The sequence below is a fragment of the Armigeres subalbatus genome, chromosome 3, assembly GCF_024139115.2.
Source record: "Armigeres subalbatus isolate Guangzhou_Male chromosome 3, GZ_Asu_2, whole genome shotgun sequence".
NCBI lineage: Eukaryota > Metazoa > Arthropoda > Insecta > Diptera > Culicidae > Armigeres > Armigeres subalbatus.
In genome coordinates this window covers 8,013,846-8,036,332 of record NC_085141.1, presented here as the reverse complement: position 1 = coordinate 8,036,332, position 22,487 = coordinate 8,013,846, and the positions used below count along the sequence as shown (strand labels likewise).

Genomic DNA, 22,487 nt, shown 5'->3' with positions numbered 1-22,487 from the left:
TTCTGTACTCATGTGCCCAAATTCTCCACACTGGAAGCATCTCAAAACATTAATCGCGGGTACAACAGGGCACCGATCGAACCTTACAATAACCTTTTTTGCGGTCCAAACAGCTATATGTATCTTTGTCTACTTCAATTACGGCACTAAATAAATTGCTTGTACTTGAAGCGTGGATTTCCATAGATATTTACTACTTTTACATGATTTATTGCGATGTCCTCATTCTGACCTTTTTAGAAAGTCGATGAGGTCATCGGAGGAATATTTATCGCTCCGATGTTGGAACAACAGCAGTGTAGTTTTCACCCAAATCGTTTTGCATGCCATTTTTTACCACATCTACATTGGAAACCAGTTGCACACTCTACAATAATGGAGCCATTTTTCCCGTTCCGAAAGTTATTTATCTTGTGTACTTTTGGATCTAACGTAGTATTTTAAAACTTTCGAGTATCGTCACTACTCTGGTCGGACTGTTTCGGTTTAACCACAATGACAGGCCGAGTCTTACGTTCTTTCGCTTGTACAACTTTAGTTGCTTTAGGAGCACTTTCCTTATTTTTCCTTCTAACTACCGTAACAAAAGGAACATCGTCTTCGAAAACATCGTCATTATTTTTAATTACATCATCATCAACATCAACAAAATCGTCATTACTATTACTAATTTTCCGTTTTTTGCGCGAACTGCAACTTGATTCAGAATGACTCTTATGAGAGCTGACCGATCTGATGCTCTTTATGGCTCTCACCTCGTGGTTTCTGGGTGTCATGCTTACCTAAGGTATTCACGCGTCAGCTTCTACATGTCACGATGCGCTCGCAGTGATTGTCAGTAAAGATCATCGTTTAAAAGCGTGTTTTCTTTTCGGATCATCTTTTGATGGTCACGACGGTCTTGCAAAATGTCGTGACCATCAAAAGATGACCAAGATCATATGCTATGAACACTTTATTTTCTTTGTACTACCAGAGCCTGTTCCCTGTTAGACTTACGCAAAATAATCTTTAGTTACGCGTGTAGACCGAAAGGCCTTACTCCAGGGATTTCTTGGATGACATATGCTGTCTACCATATCCTTTCTCTGTACCATACTTAACACAAGGAGCATGTACCGTACTTAAAACAAGACTGCAAATCTTTGTTCATGAGTGTAGAGTTTAAGCCATTTCTTGGATAACTGAACGACCTATCTGTGACCTTATGCAGAATAACTATCATGTCGGTAAATGTTTAAAGTAAAATTTGAAAGTTTTTTTTCGGTTCTAGTTAACAAAAATTTCCTAGTGCAATCCCATTTCGACGGCATAAAAATGGTTTTGATTGTACTGTCAGTTAAGTGCCTCAGTATATCAAATAACTAACACACAAGCTTAACATGTACGTGGGTAGTGCTGCCAACAAATTTCTATTATGGAATTGTTTCTCATGTTTCAAACTTTTGGAAGAATGGAAAATTTTAGTATGAATGAGGAGTGTGTATAAAAATATATATTTGAAAGACTTTACTTTTATTACGCTAATGTACAATAATTGGAAAACCCAATTTTATTGACTGCAAGATGTATCATCAGACGTGTTACATAATTTTTATTTCAGTTCAAACCGCCAGTTTGGCTACGCGTTTTTCAACTGTAAATAAGGCGGCAAAGAAAACAAAATTCAAACGTGCTAAAGTTAAAAAAAGGTGTTTTAAACGCCTTTCGGTAGTTTCTTTTGAATTATTATTCACCGAGCAATAAATATTGCTTTTATTTAGCACGTAGTGGGAAATTAAAGTATAAAAGTGCAGTGAAAATTAGTGAATTATGATGATTTTGGTTACGATGTTGCGTGCCTTGTCCAGTAGTTAAACCAACTGGATTCGTTGTACGATAAAGGTAGGAAATTGTGCAAATAGCCTCAGTCGAAAAGTTTAATTGAACTGTATTTCAAGTAAGTAACACCGGAATGTAGGGTATCTGTTCCTATATCAATAACAATAAGGCAATGCGCATATGAAATGCATTGATTCCTCACCCAATAATCAAGAAACATGAGAATAATTATGCTCGGCTCACGTAATTTTTAATTGAAAACAATTTGGTAACTTCAAAAATGAAATTATTATCACATTATAGAAGTATTTAGCTAAAAAAACATCATCACCGCCATGTACCTATTTCAATAACATTCAAAAACAGTTAATCCTATGCTTGTACCTATATCAATAATACTGTTTCCAACATAAAATACGCACACCATTACTTGTGTGTATACGTAACGATATGATTGCAGTGATGCCGAATTCTTCAATGTTTTGTATTTGAGTTGAAATATAATTACGAAATTGCAGTTTTTGTTGTAGTTTTTTAACTTATCAGTTTAATTTTATGTTCGTCATAGATTATCTTTTCGATATACCTTATTTTACAAACATAATAGTTGAATTTCACAATGAAAGTTTATTGAAACATTTTTGAAATAAAAATCTTGGTCGGCAACCCTTGAGAGTACTGCAAGCCATGTAAACAGTTTGGAATACGGACAAGGATAATTGAGACGTTGTTCGAAATAAACCTATATCAAACTATAGGAAATCGCGTTGGTTTTTCAAATATAATTATATTTATAGTGAAAATGTGATGTGCTTCAAGTGTTGTGAAGTGAATTTTGAAAGAATACATTTGTGTTTGCTTGAAATTGAGTGGAAAACAACGGCGTGAAAACAGATGAATCTGCTAGTAGCAATCGAGCAGTGCATCAAACCATCAGTTCAGAGGTAGGAAAATGAAAATAAAAGTGCTTTTTAATTTTATCTTTTAATAATTTGATTCTTGTGAATTAAAACATTACTTAACAAAATCTTGAATAATATTCCAAACATTCAAGAATGTGTTCCATCCATTATTGTGTACATACGATGTGAGAAATTGTAAATAAATTGATTTTTTATTTGGTTTATCGACAGTTGGGATTAATATACGGGCTGTTATTAATATGGGAACAGATACCCTAATTCAAATGTCTACAGATCGCAGTGTACACTTTTTTCTATCTCGCCAGATGATGAAATTCATTAATTTAGTTTAGGATTCGCGAGTAGTATTTAGGGATTTAGAATTTGATATGACGGATAGTAGCGCCATGGACGAATTAGCGCGTATTCCTATGCACACATCCCTGTATATTACAGGTTTGAGGAGAATATATAAAATTTATAGATAAAATTTAAAAATTCAAATAAAAGCAACTTACTAGAATATTAATCTACGTGCTCAACCACATGACGACCTCTGTCTCGAATATCCGATACCAAGTATAAGTAGAAAATTATAAATAAAAAGAAATCAGTTCCTTTACAATCCTTTTGTTTAATTTTTCTTTTGAAATACGATAAACAATTGAACTCCACATTAATAAGATTTCAAACTAAACCTATTCCACATAAATCAGCATCCGCATTAATGTTACATAGTTGTTGACAACACTTATATATTGATCATCTCAACACTTATTCCTTGATATAACTCATATGTTGATATCACTCATAAATCATGTCAATTTATCTCATCTTGATCATCTCAATCAGCCTCCATTATAGCCTGTTCAAATTAGCTTCACGACATGATAAAGAGTATCTTGATATCAAAGTTCAATCATTTTATTTTTATAGTAAACATGATATTGATAACAAAACATGATACTTGTTTGAAATAAGAGTAAAAACAACAAGCGAAAATAAAAATTTGCACCGAAATATCATAGAAATATCAGTTTTTGCTATTAACAAGAACTTAACAATATCTTAAGCTATTAGTTTGTTTTTGTTATTAGCAAAACCTGATATTTTTTGACATTTTGGTGCATTTTTTTTGTTATTTTTACTCCTTATTCAAACAAGTTCATATCATGTTATCGATATCACTGCTTCTTCCCGGGAACGCAACATTTGGAAGCAAAAGAAATGGATTTTTTTCAACACATAGGAATGAAAAACCCATATGAGACTTAATTAACAAGTACAATTATCTAACATCAAAGGTCTTAAATTATTCACTACGCACTCAATTTTGTGTTCAATATTTAGATATGTTTGCTACATTTTCAGCAGCTGAATAGTTTTATATCATAAAAGTAATAAACAAAGCGCATCTGCTTTTTATTTCTTTTTTTGACATAAGATGAACATGGGAGCAATCAGATGAAAACCCGAAACCCTACATACTCAAATCCGAACTGTAACACGCTGCAACGGAAACGATGATTTATTCTGCCCGTACAAATCACAAAAGACCTTGTCCGTAAGACCTATATCCATTTTTCACACCTTTCAATTTCACTCACCGTAGACAATGCATCGTCGATACTCTTGTCAATGCAAATCTAACGGGAAGCAAGATTCCTAGCAGTAGCAAAAACCGGTTGAACCGAACGGCTTAAGCCTTCGCATCCTTTCCCAGCTGTATCTTGGGTGCGTTGGGAAAAAGGATTCCAGCTCAGTGTCGTCTTCCATCGATGATAAAATGATGAATAGCTTACGGGGATAAGTGGGAAAAAACACGAGAAGCTGATTACTTCTTGGGTTCTCTTTTTTTGGAAGGTGTTAATGTGACAACCAACTTTTTTTTTCTAGATCGAAGTTTTTGACTGCAAAATGCTGCAGTCAGTTCAAGGAAGCGAGCAAACATAGATACCAAAAAATGGATTTATGTTTGTTTTCTTGCGCATAATCCGTCAAGCAGACGTACAATTATGGTTTTACCGTGAAGATTGAAAGCAACGAAATGGAGAACGAAGTAGGCGTTTCATCGAGAGTGTAATTTTACGAAAAACTGTATCCATAGGGACGATAGGCTGAAGAGCAATTTCCTTGAATCGATTACTGTGACTCTGCTGGAGTGCTTGGATTTTGGTCAATATTAGGATTAACTTGGTGTGTTTTGTTGCGACGAGATGAACAAATTTGTTTGACAAGGATTTACCAGGAAAATCCTTGTTCGACATCGCATTTTCTTGTTCTGCTGTATGATTGTCCAAAATTGCGAAAGTTATCCTTCCTTCGAAGCACAACGATCATTAATATCATGCGAATAATAGGGACTTGTCCCGTGAAATTTGAATCCCTTCGCAACGTAACAAATTTCCTAAACCACAATCAATTCTTATTTTCTGCATATAGATTTTACCTTTTTCTTAGGCAAATTAACATAACTGTAGCCTTGAGCCGAATGCGGCAATGATTTGGCAACTTTCTTTCAATAACGCAGGGCTACTTTGTTTCATCATTTCGTCATGCTGACCATGTGAGTCCAGAAAATCGTTTGGTTTCTGAAGCCTTTGACAAACATAATGCCAGAATCTTGTTGAGTCATTTTCGGCAACCCCTTTTCTTATGTTTTCTGCGGAGAAGCATTGAGGCGAAATTCTCAGAAAAGCTTATACATTGCGTTGGTCAAAGGTTCGATCCGAGACAGGTTTTAGCTTGATCACGTGCGCGTGAGGAGCTGTTTGATCTTGTTCGGCTTCCCGATCAAATCCCGCAAGAGATTTTTCCGATTTGGCTTTCTTCGGTTTGATGATTGGCGTTTCAAGAAAGGCTGCTGAAGCTAGAGAAATCCACCCAGCTGGAAAAAATCTGGCTTGGTCATCACAATTGACATTGGAAGTATGGAATGAAGCACGTGTAGAAACATCAATCAATATAGTTTTAATCCAGCTGCTCATTAGTTTTTGATTACCATTGGGATTATGCATTCAAAGCTACACAACTCTAGTTTTATCATCTCAGGTTTTATCAGATAATATTTTCCAATGTTTGCGTTTAATTCATTTACTCAAAAAAATAGCCACTTTGAGACTTAGAATTGTCAATTCGCTTTTTGGATTGCATTATTGTGCTTACCAAAAAAGATGCAAATTAATTAAATACAATTCGAATAACAACTGTAAAAATAGGAACATCGAGCCAGGAAAAACCCAATGAAGACCATAATTTACTCTACAAGAGTGATATAAAACCAGTATAAAACCAAAATGTTACTAGGGAAAACAGCGCATCAATTGCCCTGTGTACATACGTTGAGAAACAACCATGCGTCTCCATCGAATTTGCCCGAACCATCATCCATAGCAATAAATAATAACTGAACCAAACCGATCAATTAGATATCGGCCCAGCACGAGCTGGCAGATGCAACTGCACGCATGCTCTTTTCCTTACGGTTTCAGCGGGGACGAGTGGGTTGTAATCAGATGATGAAAAGTTCCGCATTTCTGAGCAAATATGTTTAATTTTGGCACGTCATTGCCGGGACGGTATGGTAGTCCATCTAAACAACAATCCATTTGAATTGGAACCCTTCTATTCCTTGTTTCACAAGCGATGCAGACCTACACGGCCAGAGGGGAAAGCTGCTGATGGCGATGGGGTGCCTGCCCGGACCAAACAGATCTACAGAAATGAGGAAGTGAATGGCGAAATTTGTTTCATGTGGGAGGATTATTCGGGATTCCCTTCCTTTGTTTTCGGTGATATTGGATCGGCCGGAGCGTGCTGTCGATGAGGGAAATTTGAAAGGGTTCAATGCGTCTTCGAAGTCTCGACCGGTAAAGTGATGGCGTGCCGGGGGTTAGGTGACTACCACATCTGTAAATTGCAGTCGGGTGCTGTCATGTCTAAATTAAGCAAACTGTGGCTTGGCGTGGTGGAAACGAGAGGAGCGTGTTCAGCTGAGATAACACTTCCGCATTTTGCATGCAGGAACGTAGAGATGGAACGTAATTAAATCTAATACTGGAGGTATGGGAAAAGGGCGTTGGACACTGTATTGGAGGGTGGACTATTTCTGTTTTTGGTGCCCTATGAAACGGATAACGGAAATACAAAGATGGAAAACTGTCGCTAGATTTGATTTGTTTGAATCTATATTGAACGATGAAGAATCGATTGAATATATTTAAAATGAAACGCAATACTTTTTTCTGATTATAATCCAACATAAATACAACAAATCGCTTATTTTTTCGACAAGGTGACAATATTGTAATTTTTGTGTACAGTTCAAGGCATAATTCGTTCAATCAATCCAAAAATTCAATAGAATATAGTTATGTGCTTCTTGTAATCTCTTGTTGTTCGAGTACCACCTCCTTCCTTTAGGTTTCTTTTAGCTAGAAAATTATTAAGAGCATTCTAGTAGAATGTCTTTACTTGTCATAAGACGAGTTAGCACTATCCTATTCAGTTCCACCACTTGGTAGAATTAAATGAGATAGTACTAACTAGTCTTACAACAAGTATTCCTTTTTTTAAGATTTACGGCTCATGATAATTATATATAAGTCAAGCATCAACAAGGCTATCAAAGATCTTGAAAACATTATGTCGTTTGATATGTTAGACACTCAAAAATATGAATACGGAGGGTTGTAGACCTCCAATCCTCGAACAGGTTTTGTTTTAAAGTATTATTAATATAAAATATGTTAGTAGATCTATTGACATCACTGTCAAAAATGGTGCAAAATCAATTTTTCGTCTGATGCAACAGTTCGAAAAAAAAAACATTATTAATTGATTTATTTGTTTATTATTCATCCAAATGATAATGGTTGTCGCAATGCATACAGTACATTTAATCTAATTGGTATCGTTCGGCGATACAGAAAACTTCCAGTAGTCGTTTCCGAAACGCGTCAGCAGAAACGTTGTTGTCAAAAAATAAAAATATTGTTTGACTAGTTAGCAGATAGCTTGGAGGCGCTCGTTAATACATAATTACTGCTCCTCGACTCCAGGATGTGAGGAAGCTGCCATTCTGGTGCGAATATTTAAATTTGGGCAAACAATGCAGGACAATCCATGTCACCTGTTAGCAGTTTCACTGCGAACATTTCTTGGGCGGTTCTTCTGCTCACATCAAGTGATTTGATTTGTAGAAGATAACAACCTTCCTCGTATGGTGGCAAATTCCATTGGTCATACCAACCAATAAAGTGTAGCGTACATCCCACATTTTTTGAACGATTTATTTTCCAGGGATCCTATTGGTTTGAAAAGAATCGTATACAACAGCATGCGATTCAAATAAAAATCACACAAGGAAGCTATAGAGGGCCCTGATGCATTTCGGATCGCGGATATCATCAGACAGTTGACGATTAGCTCTGGTCGCAATATCGTTGTAATGGACACGGAATGTGAGGACACTGTCCAAGGCGAGGCCAGAGTCCTTAAGATGCTGCACCGAATAAGACTGACCGTTGAGGACAGAGACGAGGTTAAAAAGACTGTTCGAGAGCTAAAGAAAAGGAAGGACGGATTCCCGACCGAGCATCTAAAAGCCGGGAGTGACCGGCTGTACGAAAAAAAATCCACCAAGTGATAGAAATGATTCGGTCATGGAATGATACAGTCATATGCGAAGAATTAGTTTGATACAGAAGTTATTAGTGTAAGGGCACTAGGTCAGTATAAATGATATTCGGAAACAGAAAATTCACATTTATTTCTTGTCGTCTAATCGAAAACGTAAAGTATCGAATGGGCAATTCACTCAATATGCGTAATATACGAACATTATTTGAGGCTAGAATGATTATGATAATGATGAGGATGACAGATGCTTAAGCATAAATCCTGGTACGACGAAACTTTTCTTATTAAATGAAGTATAAAATTGAAGTTTCATCAGTGAAGGGAACTCTAAAATTAGTTAAATCATCATGAGCCTAATTGCATTTCACGAAAAAAGTCTATTCCCGTATTTTTTTTTTTTTTTTTTTTTCATTTTATTTAAATTGTCTTCCAGGAGCTGAAACGCAGTGATGTTCAGGATTAATTTCGGTTAGTGCTGATCCGTGAGTCAAGGAGTTGATGGAGTCTATTACTTGCTGGGACTCCCTTTGAGCTTTTCTACCAGCGTTGCCCTCCAGACACGATTTCAGGGTCGGCTTGGAATACTGGTCTGAAATACAAACACGGTCTATACTTTTTATGAAATTTATTGTGTACTCACAATGGTAGGTTGAATACATAATGTATTTTCTCCGCAAGATTTTCTAGACTTCTTATAAATTGTCTCCAAAATAGGACAGAAATTTTCTGGAGAGATTTTTCACAAAGCTCTGCTAGCAGATTGACTTTCTAAACTTTCGCAAAAAAATCTTTTAGAATTTAAAGAACTGAAGAAGCTGCAGAAATACGTTATGGCATCTTTTAAAATTTCACTTGCAATCCTGGAGGGATTTCTCCAGGATTCTGCCAAAGGATCGACAAGAATCTATTTCCATTTAATCAATTTTATCAAATGACTCAAGTGTCTTCTTAGAGTATTCTATCAAAGAATTACTATTTTCTGGAACATGCATTGTAAATTATTTTTTACAATTCATACTAAAGATTATCGTAACTTAAGAATGTTTCATCTGGAATGCTCTTTCCAATTCTAAGTTTCCTTACCAAAGAGTAAAAACTGCATTATCCATGGGCTAAAATGGGTATTGGAGCCACTTCTGAATAATGTAAAGATTTTAAATGTCACTAATAAGCGGGATTGAATGACTAAAGTGCCACCTAGAGGTAACAGAGTGGAAGGTATCCAGCTTTTTATTCTGATCTACTATCATTTCTGAATTATCCCTTTCGACATTTGCGTTGTCAATCATAAGTTTTTTTTTGGCTTAGATCTATTATGAAACTTCAAAAGCTTCTGTTATCGATTCTACAGTTGCAAGTTCCAATCTCCTATCAATCCCCAAAACCTATCAGTTTCATTTTTCTCTAACGAACAACCCCTTCCTCTGTAACTTTCTTCAAATACTAAATTAATTAACTCTGCTATAGACTGCAATGTTCCCTTAATATCCTAAAAATAAAACCGAAATTAGTTCCTCACTTTTTAAAACAAAGAATATTTAACTCGTATTTTAAACCCTCCATCATAAGGTAAACAATTATGACAGGCATGTAGGAAGACAATAATTCATGGCTACTAAGATATTATTATTAATTCAATTTAAATTGACAACATCATTTCAATGAAAAAACGGGACAAACGCATTTGTAAAAAGGGACATGTCAAACAATCTTGTGGCAATGTGTTAAACGTAAAAAGAAAAGTGACTTAAAGAAAGAAAAATCGTCAAAAGACAAATGCAAAAGCGCAAGGGGTGAGATTATTGATTTCCCTCGCAGAATCCCTTTGTTTGTTGATAAATATATCAAGGATCTCAAAGAGAAAACATAAAAAAATATTTCATTCTTTTAATTATTTCAATGCAATAGGTCGACGCTTTAGAATAAATGTAAAATTTTATCAATTTACAGTCATTTTTGGTCGAAATTGATTCAAATGATGCTATCTTGTTAAAAGTAGCCCGCAGCTCATCTATCTTGTCCATTGATTTTGTTGCCATGTGTTTTGAAAATGGCGCTTCATGGGATTTCATTGCGCATGTTAACTATACTGATCAATTTGAAGGCTGGATTATAGTTGGGGGTAATTTTATGCCTGGTTTCGTTTCTTATGTGTTTAAAATGGTACCGAAATTTCAATTTTTCATGACGAAGTCCGTGAATCCCGGTCCTTCGAAAAAGTAAAGGAGTAAAATTCCATCCGCAGATAAGCATCCGAGAGAGAACCATCCGAGACCCAAAATCGGACAGAAAACTTTTCCGAGGTTTGAGACTACCTTAGAGTCGATGTGTGCACGCCGCGTGGTACCTAGCATCTAATGGAGTATTGTACATGTCTACATATGCTGTGTGCACGACTACATTTGATGCTGGGTACCTTGCGCGGACACGACGTACACGCAGCTTGAAAAACGCTACGTTGACATCGGCCCCTAAACATTATTTTGTTCAGTGTATTTTATTTTTCATATTATTTTTGTAAATGTTTTTCTCATGTCGTCATTTTTTATAGTGAATAATTTCAAAATATTTCGAAGAATAAAATAATTCAAAAATATGTGAGGAAGCGAGTTAAAAAAAGAATAATCGAAAACGAGTCGATTCTCAAAAAAAAAAATGTATGTCCTCCCGCTTCATTCTATTGGGGGCGATTCAAATATGACATCCACTACTATTTGAGCTTTCTAGACCCCCTCTGTCACGCTTTTTGTATACCTTGTATATGTACTTTCACAAAATCTTAGACCCCCTCTTCCCCCTAAAACCTGTGACATCATTGTTGAACGACCCCTTGAGGCGTGACATGTCTTGATTTTCAGGAAATGCTTAACATCATGCTCCGTTGATTCTACTGATGAAGTTTTTCAAAATTTGATAGGGACACGGCAGGTATTTTCGTCTGTTCGTCATAGTCTCGAAAACCAATAAAAGAGACGCTTTTTTGTAAAACTCATATGTACGTACCAAATCGTAAGCTCAGGAGGAACGTTCTGCTAAGTGGAGTTCTAGCAAATGTACGTTGCTTTCGTTGGTTTTAGCCCCTACGACGATGGACGGAAATACCTGCCGTGTCCCTACCTCCTACAATGAAAAAAATAAATAAATGAAACTGTTTGTTGAGCTCATTTATGTCAAATTTTGGAACTGTTGTTGAGCACCCAGTCAGGCTTGACGGATTTGGCTGGAATTTTTACAAAAGCTACGGGGGCAAAAAACTTTATCAGAAAGTATTATTTATTTATTTATTTAGTTTACATCTAAACAGATAACACTGAATCAACAATTTGACGCCACAATCACAATACACGGTTCGAGGCCGCATCTCTCCATCCTCGAATACGCCCCACAATGGAACAACTCAAAAACAACAATGGAACAAAAGAAAAATTGAACTGTTTTAAGTCCATACATTTTGTGAATACGTATATTTATTATGTGGCCTAAAAAATATCCGTTTGAGAAGTGATCTACTTTCCTTGATAGTGTACCAGCACCAGCTGTCCGGTATGTTCCGCGAGTTGATCCAGTGCCAATGTGTGTATTAGTGTTACCATCCGACGTCGCGGTCAAGGTGTAATGGCTACCGGACAATTGTCCAGCAAACATCAGTGAGAAGAAAACTAAGTGATTCAAAATCTATTCCCCATCAAGTATGAAAAGATTGAAACGATTCGTAGTGCATTTCAACACATTTCGGTTCATTGCGATCCATAAATGGATTCCGATATTTTTTCAGTCGTCGTTTAGCTCGCCGAAATATTGCGATTCTTTTCTTAAATCCGCAACCTGGCTTGAGTTCTTGGAGGAAGTTCCAAGAACTTCCAAGAACTCCAACCATAGAAAAATTGACTTGTTTTGAATGACGTGTCTTGTATACCATTTGGTAGCCAGATAGTTCAAACCTAGATTTTCAAAATATCAGCCCTTTGTGATGAAAACTCATTGCGCCACGTAGGAAAATTGTGAATATTGTAGAAAAAATGCATTTCCAACAAATGCAATTTTCTCAGTGATTAACTGTCCAATTTTGGAAATTAATACAGCGTTGGAAAGGTAATTGTTTAAACTTTAAAAAGGGTACGTTGTTGAGGCTGCACGGTTAAAAAAAATTAGTAAAAAATGGGCAATTATTTAAAAAAAAATTTTGCCTAAGTTGGACCATATCTAACAAGCAGGGTCGAGCAGTCTCAAGAGACCACCACCACAGTTTAGCTGCGGATGAGCGTCATTTTGGCACAAGGTCGTAAAAATGTTTTTTTTTGTTAATTACGATTATCCATTCTGCGAGCATAAACCAAAAAACCCAGATTAATCCACCTAGCAGTGATGATGCCTTTCTCGTGCATTATAAAATATATTGAAAAAATCACTTTAGAAAGGTCAAAAAAGCTCTTCAGGAGAATAGATAAAATTTTCGATCATTTTGCATGTTTTGCATTAGTTAAAATGCATTGCCACTATTTTCGAAAAATTTTTTTTTCGGTTTTTGAATTTTTTTCCAAGGGGAGGCCCTTGGGAAGATCTATTAATTACGTAACGCAAAAAATTGGCATTTTCGTCACACTTTTTGTATGAAACATCTGAAAATTTTGAATGGATTGTCACACTTAGATAAACTCCCTTCCCCCTCTAAGCGTTACGTAATTTGTGGACGCTCCCTTGGGAAAAAACAATGATTTTTCAATAATTCCAAAATGCAATGTCCAAACGAGCCAATTTTCAATAGCAAATAATGGGACCACATTCCCCGTCGAATGCAACTTGTTGCGAGTAAATCGGATAATGCTAAATTCCAAAAAGTGTGTCTACAAAATTTGTACACATACACATCTACACACACAAAATACATACACACATACGGACATCACCTCAGTTCGTCGAGCTGAGTTGATCGGTATATTACACTATGGGTATCCGGGCCTTCTATCAAAAGTTCTTTTTTGAAGCAATCATATAGCCTTTCGGTACAACTTTATTGTACGAGAAAGGCAAAAATCATACAAATTAAACACCCAGATTCACTGACCCCATTTTGCTGAGGGGTATAGGGTACAGTGAACTCCACCTGAATACCTTTCAATTTACAAAAACCATCGAAAGCTCTACTTACATACTCGCCTCCGTTGTCGCAACGTAAACGGCTAATGCTGGTATCGAAATGAGCTTCTGCCATGGCGACATAGGTTTTAAAACAGTCAATCACTTCATCCTTGGTACTCAGAACGTAAGCAACACAAAAATGTGTGTAATCGTCTGTAAAGGTGACGAAATAGCGTTTACCGTTCCATGCCGCAGGGGTCATTGCACCGCAGACGTCGCTGTACACTAGTTCGAGTGGTCGAGAGCTACGAGGAAATGTCATGTCCTGAAAAGGCTTACGTGTCTGCTTGCCTTCCATACAAGGGGTGCACACACCGCGAACGAGAGCATCTTCCTTTTTCAGCGACATACCTCTCACCATGTTGTTATTCACCAGCTTTAGCAAACCACTCTTCCCTATGTGGCCGTATCTTCTGTGCCAAAGCTCAGCACTGTTCATCGCTTTTTGCGTCACAAGCACTTTATTGTTCATCGGTATCTTCACATCAGCGTCCAGTTCATACAGTCGATCCGATCGACGAGCAATGCACACAGGCACACCTTTCCGACTTATTACTGCCGTATTCTTAGAAAATTGCACTTCCATTCCTAGTTCTCCCACACGACGGATCGAAAAGAGGTTATAATGCAGTCCCGGCACTAGCAATACATTTTTCACGACGCACACTAATCTACGCTTGCCGATACGAGCCACCATGTCCACCTTTCCCTTGAAATTGCACTGGAGAACTTGGCCGGATGCGACCTTGATAATGACCGGCTCTTTAAGCTTCTCGACATCACGAAGACATTCACTACTGCATATCATGTGATCAGATGCGCCCGAGTCCAAAATCCATTTGAACGCTGTATTGCCACAAGATCGCTCGTTTACATCAACACGACTACTAATAAACGTAACCTCAGATTCACTAATGTGTGCTCTTCCTTTCTTCTCATATTTTTTCTCTTTCTTCACTGCCTTTGCTGCATTGTTATCGCCACGTTGGGGACATTCAGAACGTTTGTGTCCCACTTTACCACATGCGAAACACTTTATCTTCGGTTTTGCAAACTTTCCAACAAACGCAGTTGATTCGCCACTTTTAGCACCATCATCGCTGTGCTCCCGCTTCACACTCTCACTTAACAAGCGGGCTTTCACAAAGTCCAGGGTACATTGTTCCACTGAAAGGGTTTCCAACACAGTCACAAGTTGCCCGTACGATTTCGGCATTGTTTGCAAAAGATAGAACACCACCAAATGCTCTTGAAGTTTGATGCCGGCCGACTCCAGATCCCGCACCATCCGCTCAAACTGTAGCAGGTGCGCTTGTAGAGATCCAGTCTCCTCAAACTTCATCGCCGAAAGACGCTTCAGTAGATAGAATTGCCCGGAGATGCCTTTTCGGGCGAATGTTGTTTCGAGTGTCGTCCATATTTCACGCGGAGTTCGTTTGCCCTTGATGCATTCGAGCTGTGAATCAGCTATGTTACGAACTAAAACCGACTTGCATTTAACGTCCTTTTCATTCTTTCCAACAGCTTTCCCTCTTTATCCGCTTTGACGGCAGCATCATCCGTTTGCAAAACTTGCAGCTGCGGATCTTCCTCCGCTTCTGAGTGAATGCATTGCAGGAGGTCTAGCTCCTCCAAATGAACTTCGATCCGGAAGCACCAATTGTTAAAGTTGGTTCCATCGAAAAGATACACCTTTCTTTCCTCTTCCATCTTAGTTCAACGGCAACGGAATACAGTGTCACCGAATGCAAAATCTGCCACTCGCGGCGCGGAAAAACTCGAGTAAAAACTTTATTCCGGAAAACTTTTTGCGACGTTTTTTTTAATGCACAAACGCGTACACAACCGAACAATAAAAACGAGGCTTGAGCTGTGCTGGGCTCATAACCTGTAAAAGCGAAGACTGTGATATTACACGAGACGAGACAATATACGTGTGGTACGGTTGATGACAAAACTACAAGTGTTTTATTACGTCAAATTACACAGTTATCACATACTACTCAAATATACTTTAAATCAAATCCAGTTGATAGTTTGTTTCTGACAGATTGAAATGTGGAACTGGTAAATGTCAAATTTAGTTTTAAAAATGTTTCAAACCTAATTTTTATTTTTGTTAAAAATGGGTAAAAACAGACCGAAAATTATCATTCTATATAAAAATTGTATCCACCCAACCGACCAACAATGTTTTCACGATGACTTTGTTTATATATTCTAAAGGAAATTCTCTCTTTATATGCCATTTTACAATTTCTATATACAACATTTTCATATCATGAATTTGTTTTCGGCTTTAACGCTATCAACGTGTATTATGCGTCTCGAGAAAACCCACAAATATTGCGGATCAGTGTCATAGCCACGGGTAACTAGAAAATTGTCTATTAACCCAACATGTAACTGTTTTTATTATTTTCATACGAAAATACTGCCTATGATCGCATATCAGTCCCACCTTTGCTGGAATTCCTATCCATATGGGACAAATATGCGATTTGTGGTTAAGGAAGCTCCATGGCAAGAACCAATCTTTGCTAGAGCTCTCCGTCCGTACAGCTTGCGAATGCAACAGAGTGCCGCGTTTTACGATTTTGTTTCGTTTGGAAAAAAAAATGTACAAGGAGCAAGGAAGGACCGGGTAACCCACTACTATCAATGGCGCGAATGAAACAGATCTGGCAAACTACATAAAATATATGGCAGGGTAGGTGTGACCATGGTGCATACATCATGGCCATGGGCCGCACTTTTGTTTTGCTTTCATGATGCTGTATCGGTACCAATTGATATTGGTTTTAATATCCTTAGCTGGTAGATACTGTTCTAAGCTTTTGAGTGCTTATAAAAATGTATTGCTTACAAGGACTTTCAGGATCAAAAAGGCCGAAAATGCTGGAGATCATTAATTTAATCTAATAGTAACATAACTTTGCAAGCAATACAAAATTATTCGAGTGGTTCAAAATATGTTCAATAGAAGGTCCAAAATAAAAACAGGTGGTCAAAATTAAATCTTACATATATTCAGAGTTTATGATAGTTTGGTTCTTTAGGTGGGATTTACCACATTTTTACCTACAAATCCTACCTAGCATTTCACAGGGAATTGATCAAGCATTATTACAAATTCTAACTTTTATTCGAAAATTGTTCGGCCATCTCCTAAAGCGAAGGGGGGGGGGGGCCCGTAGCGGAGTTGGTTACACCTTCAAGCCTTACAAGCGAGTGGTCATGGATTCGATTCCCAGCCCCTCCACCCAACCCTCGTCAGTCGCCGGATCCCCAGCCCATTCAGGGGCGTTTAAGGTACGCGTCTAATCGTCATGGCTGCCTGATGACGATTGACAACTTGTTCTTCTCGGAGGCATTCCTCCAACGTTACCCGGATAAATGGCAACCGAACAATGCAACGACAACAATGAATAATGGAAAAATCAAAAATTAGATTCGGTGTGGATTCTGGCAGCAGAATACCACAGTAGATCTTGGCACAGTAGCGGTTAAGTAACACAGAGTGCCTACCGAATAAAGAAAGGATTTTAAAAAATCTCCTAAAGCGGTCCAAAATACCTCCCTTACCCTAGAATACGAAAGAAGATAACACTTGAATATCCAGATTTTGTAAAATCACTTTTAGTATTCGAAGATCTTGACAGCTCTGAAAATGTAAACGCTGAAGGCAATGCACTAGACGAACTAATGGACGATGTTGAATAACTGGATGATGATTTTGCTTTTGATGAAAATGTAAAAAATGAGTAGAATTGCTTGTTAATTTGATTAACTACAATACAATTATTATGACAATTTATCAATGAAAATTATGTTTTCATTCATTTATTTAGTCTACATCTAAACAAATAACCCTGAATCGTCATTCTGATATTCTTCCCTCTCCTTCATACGGGAGCTTGGCAGAAGGAAGGTCGTGTGATATGTGCCATCACAAATATTGCCCTCCGCTCGCTTTCAAATCGACTTCTATAAAAACATTCTTCATGCCTGCCGTATCCTAACGGAACTATCAATTCTATACTTTCGCCTCTAATTCTATCATGAACATGTACGTCCAAGTTTGGAAGATGATATTAGCATTTCCATATCACTGAATCGTCAATTTGACGCCACAATACACGGTTCGAAGCCACATTTATCCACCCACGCTTGCGCCCCACGCTCACCAAGTTTTATTTTATAGTATATTCAATTCATCCTTGTAGATAAACAATAGAGACATATCATCAACTTAGCTCAAGATGTTGTTATGTGTCCAGTAAAAATAATGGAAGCATTTTAAAGAATAATCCTTTCGACTAGTTTGTAATGTACGGTGATGTTTGGTAGACAAATAATTGTTCACCAAAATACCTGATTGATAAAACAATTTTATTATACAACATATTTAAAAAAATGGAGGGGGGATCAAATCTTGGCTAGGAGGGAGGGGGCTTCCACCTCTCCTATTTAATCTTAGATACAGCAACCATATTCTAGTTTTGATTTGCATTTGAACTGTTACTAAAATTCAAAACGAACGTTCAAGTTTATTGTTCAGGAATACATTGCTCATTACTGGGTTAAATACTAGTTACACCTTACGAATGCGATGAAAATACATAGATATGACTAATTTTATGCTGAACTTACTAGAATACTATTAGAAAATGCGGAAAAAAATATTTTTGGCCACCACTTTGTATGGAGCCGCCCCCTAGCGGTGGCCTGTGATAGAATTAAAAGAAAGGGTCGCTATTGCTCTTCAATTCATCGAACTCTGCAATGCTGATCGATATCTTGAGAACTTTTACAATCAAGAATGCTAATCTGATTGTTCACCGCATTTTCATTTCGGATAACCATATTCCAGTCTAATATGCGTCATTACAAAACAATTATCTGTGCAACTCGTTGTAATAGTCGATTTTCTCAAGACTTGTAGTGCACCCAGGTTTTTTACGCGGTTAGAATTCATTAATTTCTCGGTAAACCTGAATTTTCACAGCTTTTTAACAGCTGACTTTAAGTGATTTTTTTCGTGAGTAAACCTCATCGTTTTATTGACGCTCAAGGTCTTAATCGACTAAAACTAAATCGTGTAAAAAACCAGCAAGCTTCATTGGATAAACGTACTGATGGTGCTAACAAAATCATCATTTTGCAACTCGTTACACAATAAATTAACATAGTTGAATAATTAGTTATGTATTTTTTTTGCAATTTCATCCTACCTTTTGACAACTTTATATCATACAATGTTATAATAAATATTATAATACTTAAATTCTGGAAAGTTGTAACTGCTTAAAAACCATCCTCTTCATCACCGTGGTTTGGAAAACAAAACAACATCAGACAGAAGCACAGCGAATTAGAATAGTATTCAAATTGAGGTATGATTTTCTTTATCGCAAAAGAAATAGGGGAAAAGTATTTGAAAATGCTACTAATCTCGATTTTTCAGCACTGAACTTGTAGCATAAATTTATGTTGGTTTTGCAACTTGTAGCATAAATTTATATTTTCTATTTGATGAAACAATAAAGGTAAGGAATTTCTTTCTCAGGACAGATTAAACCAATAACGGTAAAGTTTACAATTACAATATTTTTATTTAATTCTATAGCCTTATAAAATAATCAATCAGTCTTTCAGTCGTCTATACAGTCTTATTCAGAGATCAAACTTATCCACACTAAGCTTAGGAATCGTCGGCTCGGACAAAGGAACTTTACACCCTATTTACACACCGTTCGTCATACTTGATGGCTGGAGGTCAATCTCACGGCGACCCGCCCGCCACCACGCCGTAAAGCGCCAGTTGCTTCCGCGCAGCGGCCAGCTCAAATTTCAGCTCAATGTTTTCGCGCTCCAGGAAAGCTGCCCGGATGGCAATTTCGTCCTCTTTGATTCGCCTTCGATCGCGCGATTTCTTTGCAGCGGCGTTATTTTTCTTACGCCGCTCGTAGTAGGCGGAGTCTTTGGTTGCCATTCCATTTGGTCCGCCATTGCTGCTGTTGTTGCCGTCGGCGTCGCTGCCGGGGTGCTGCTCGGTGGGTGTGGCATTTGGCGGCATGGATGACGGTTCCGGCATTTTGTCCGATACGCTTTCTGTTTCCGACGTGTCGCTGAGGGATTTGTTTAGGCGACGCATCTTCGGGTTCGAGATTGTTGGCTGACCGCCGTTAGCGGCGTGAATCTGCTCTAGCATCCGTTTGCGGAACATGTTGTACTTTTCAGCTGAATTGGCATCCAATAGGGTGTCACTGGCCATGAAGCCGGCTGCTAGACTGAGCGGATCTCGCGGATAGGCTTTGAAAGGGCGCGCCAGTTTGCCATCGCGGCCAACTACCATTGGATATTTTCCGTTAGAGGCAGGTTCGTTGGATTGATTGATTTGATGCAGCTTCAAGCCACTGGAGATGTGTCCCTCGGAGCCAGATTCAGAGAGGGAATCGTGTTCGCGTGATGCATGAATTGGACTTGGGTGGAACTGGGGCCGTTGTTGAAGAGCGTCGGCTCGTAGTAAATAGGGTGACAGCTCTGGACGTTGAGGCACATTTTCCTGCTTTGGAATAATGGGATGTTGAGGCAAATGCAGCGCATGGGTAGAATGGAATCCAGTAGGATGTCTGTTATGATCCATATGGTTCGGAGATTCGTAAGGTATCTGAGCTTTCAATGTTAGCCCATGGTGAGGATGATGAATGGATGCATGATAGTTCATCAGAAGAGCGTTGCTGGCATTATGTGGAGATCTTTGCATCGTTGGGGAGCCTTCTTCGCTAAAACTGGCGTATGGCGACGGAGTTTTGCGAGTTTCTAATGAATCGCGCCGTTTAGATAAATCCAAAACTCCAGAATCGGTCGAATCTGGACGGCAGGTTTCGGGCATTTTCGGAGAATGTGGGAAGTATAGGGATGGACTTGTGCGATGATCTGTAAATTCGAGACAAAAATTTGCCAAATTAGTAATCTTTTTTTTAATAATCATGAACATACATAGATAACGTAAAAAAATGAAATGTAAATATTGTATTTATAATGTAGAAAATATTTACCTGTTTTGAGATCCATCATGAATTGAGCGATCATTTTATATTGAATTTCGAAAACACACTTCACTGTGCGGTTGCGTTAATTCTTTACCGAACTTTGAAAACACGTTATTCCACTTTTTGCTACTAATCTAATCCAGGCACAAAATCGACCACCTCACGTTGAACTCTTTCCTCTAATGACCGCGAACTGACCACCGCAAATGCCTTTTATACCGGCGAACCCTTTTTCTCCCGAAAAACCCAAATCCAAAGAATATGCAAAAATTCTATTTTGCAAAATTTTCATACTCTCTTCCTGTATGCTGTCTCGCTTTAGCCAACGCGGAAACCGATGCCCATTTCTCCCACACATTGTACGAAACCGGGTAAACGAGCTGGCGTTCGAAAGAGAGGGTCAAATAACTAGGCAGAGGTCATAGCCGCACCACACCGCCACGCACTCAACCCATCCGGAGAGCACTTGCCTTTGGCTGCCTATAGTAAGAGAAATTTTCGTTCTCTCTTTTTTTTTTCTTTCGGACCACATTCTAACCGATTTGGCACTTGTGACTTTTTGCGGTCCCTCATGCATTGAAAGGGGTTTTTGTCATTTTTCCTTTAACTAGGATTTGGGAGAAAATGAGGAACTGGGAAGAGATTGTTTGCTAAATTTATCCGCATTTTCCGATTTTAAAGAGATGACTGAGATGTAACAAATTTTGGAATTCACTTCGGTGTAATATTTTTAAATAATTCAAACTATTTTATATCCAAAGAATCGTTCCACATATTGATACGCCTTAGTTGTCCTAAATGTATATTTGTTTGAGACGAATATTAACCATTTCGATCTATTTAGACCAGAGGTTCCCAAATTGCGGAAATCCTTTTAGTAAAACCATACGAAGTTTTTTTTTTTCAAAATTCCCGCAGATTATTTCAGAAATTTAGTTGCATTGCAAGATTTTTTTCCCAAAATATACACACTTAGAAAGAGCTCAAGAGTTCGGTAAATTATTTTACTGAACTGATCGGTTATTGGGAAAACCACAGATAAATCGGTAATTTCCCTGTTGTTTACATTGAATATTACCGAACTTCGGTGATTGCGATGAAACGTCACCATTTTTACAGAAAAAACTGAAATTTCGGTAAAAGCCTACCTCGAGTCAGACGTCAAACCTACGCGGCATCAGTTTTTTTTTTGCTTCGTGTCACACTGCAGTGGCAAATTTGTTTCTAAGAGCTCTCCAAAATAAGGACGCTGTTAAAATTAACAAAGGTGAGTATATTAAAAAAACAATAGAATATTTTTCATACTAACAGTAATAATTTTTAGTTCTGAAACAAATGTGCAACGTCATCGGGAAGTTTTCTAACGTCGGAAGCACGCCACAGCCAAACCAGACTCGGTGAACTGCGAAAAAACGAGGCACTAATGCTGGAGAAAATCCGCAGTTGTAGACCTCAAACCGCCGATTTACGATATTATACTCGAGATTATACTTATTATTTTTCGTTTTTTCGTGGAAAAACCTAATAAAGTTTCGTGTACCATTTCAACATAATTTGTTTTTTTTTATTATTTAAAAAGAATGAAAGCATTCCAATAAGAATCAGCTGGATATTCCTATATACCGAATATTTCGGTGAATTCAAAACATTACCGATCTGTTCGGTAAAATTGACATTTCGCGGAGAGTACTCAGATTACCGAACGGTCGGTAGTTTATTCGTTCACCGAACTCATTACCGAGCGTTCAGCTGTTGAGAATTCGGTAAATGAATTACCGAAGTCGGTGATTTATTCTAAGTGTGTATTGAAGAATGAAATAGGAAATACTAAAAGAATTTTCCGAAGAGTTTCTAACGGAAATTTGAAAGGAATTTCCAGATGAAATTTCGGAAAGAATTTTTAAAGTAATTTCCAAATGATTCTTAA

General features: G+C 37.7%; 1 protein-coding gene across 1 annotated transcript; it reads right to left on the bottom strand.

Moving 5' to 3' along the window:
* Positions 1-19,112: 19,112 nt before the first annotated feature.
* Positions 19,113-20,732, bottom strand: LOC134219160 (protein giant). The gene is made up of 2 exons (XM_062697862.1): positions 20,567-20,732; positions 19,113-20,444 (listed from the first exon to the last, which is right to left on the bottom strand). Exons 1-2 carry the CDS (start codon positions 20,598-20,600, stop codon positions 19,288-19,290), a joined length of 1,191 nt encoding a protein of 396 aa, XP_062553846.1. The 5' UTR covers positions 20,601-20,732; the 3' UTR covers positions 19,113-19,287.
* Between the last annotated feature and the right edge of the window lie 1,755 nt (positions 20,733-22,487).

Coding starts and splice junctions, on each gene's coding strand:
- LOC134219160 (XM_062697862.1), bottom strand. CDS start 20,600: ATGATCGCTCAATTCATGATGGATCTCAAAACAG. Junction 20,445..20,566: donor CATGATGGATCTCAAAACAG/GTAAATATTTTC, acceptor TCGAATTTACAG/ATCATCGCACAAGTCCATCC.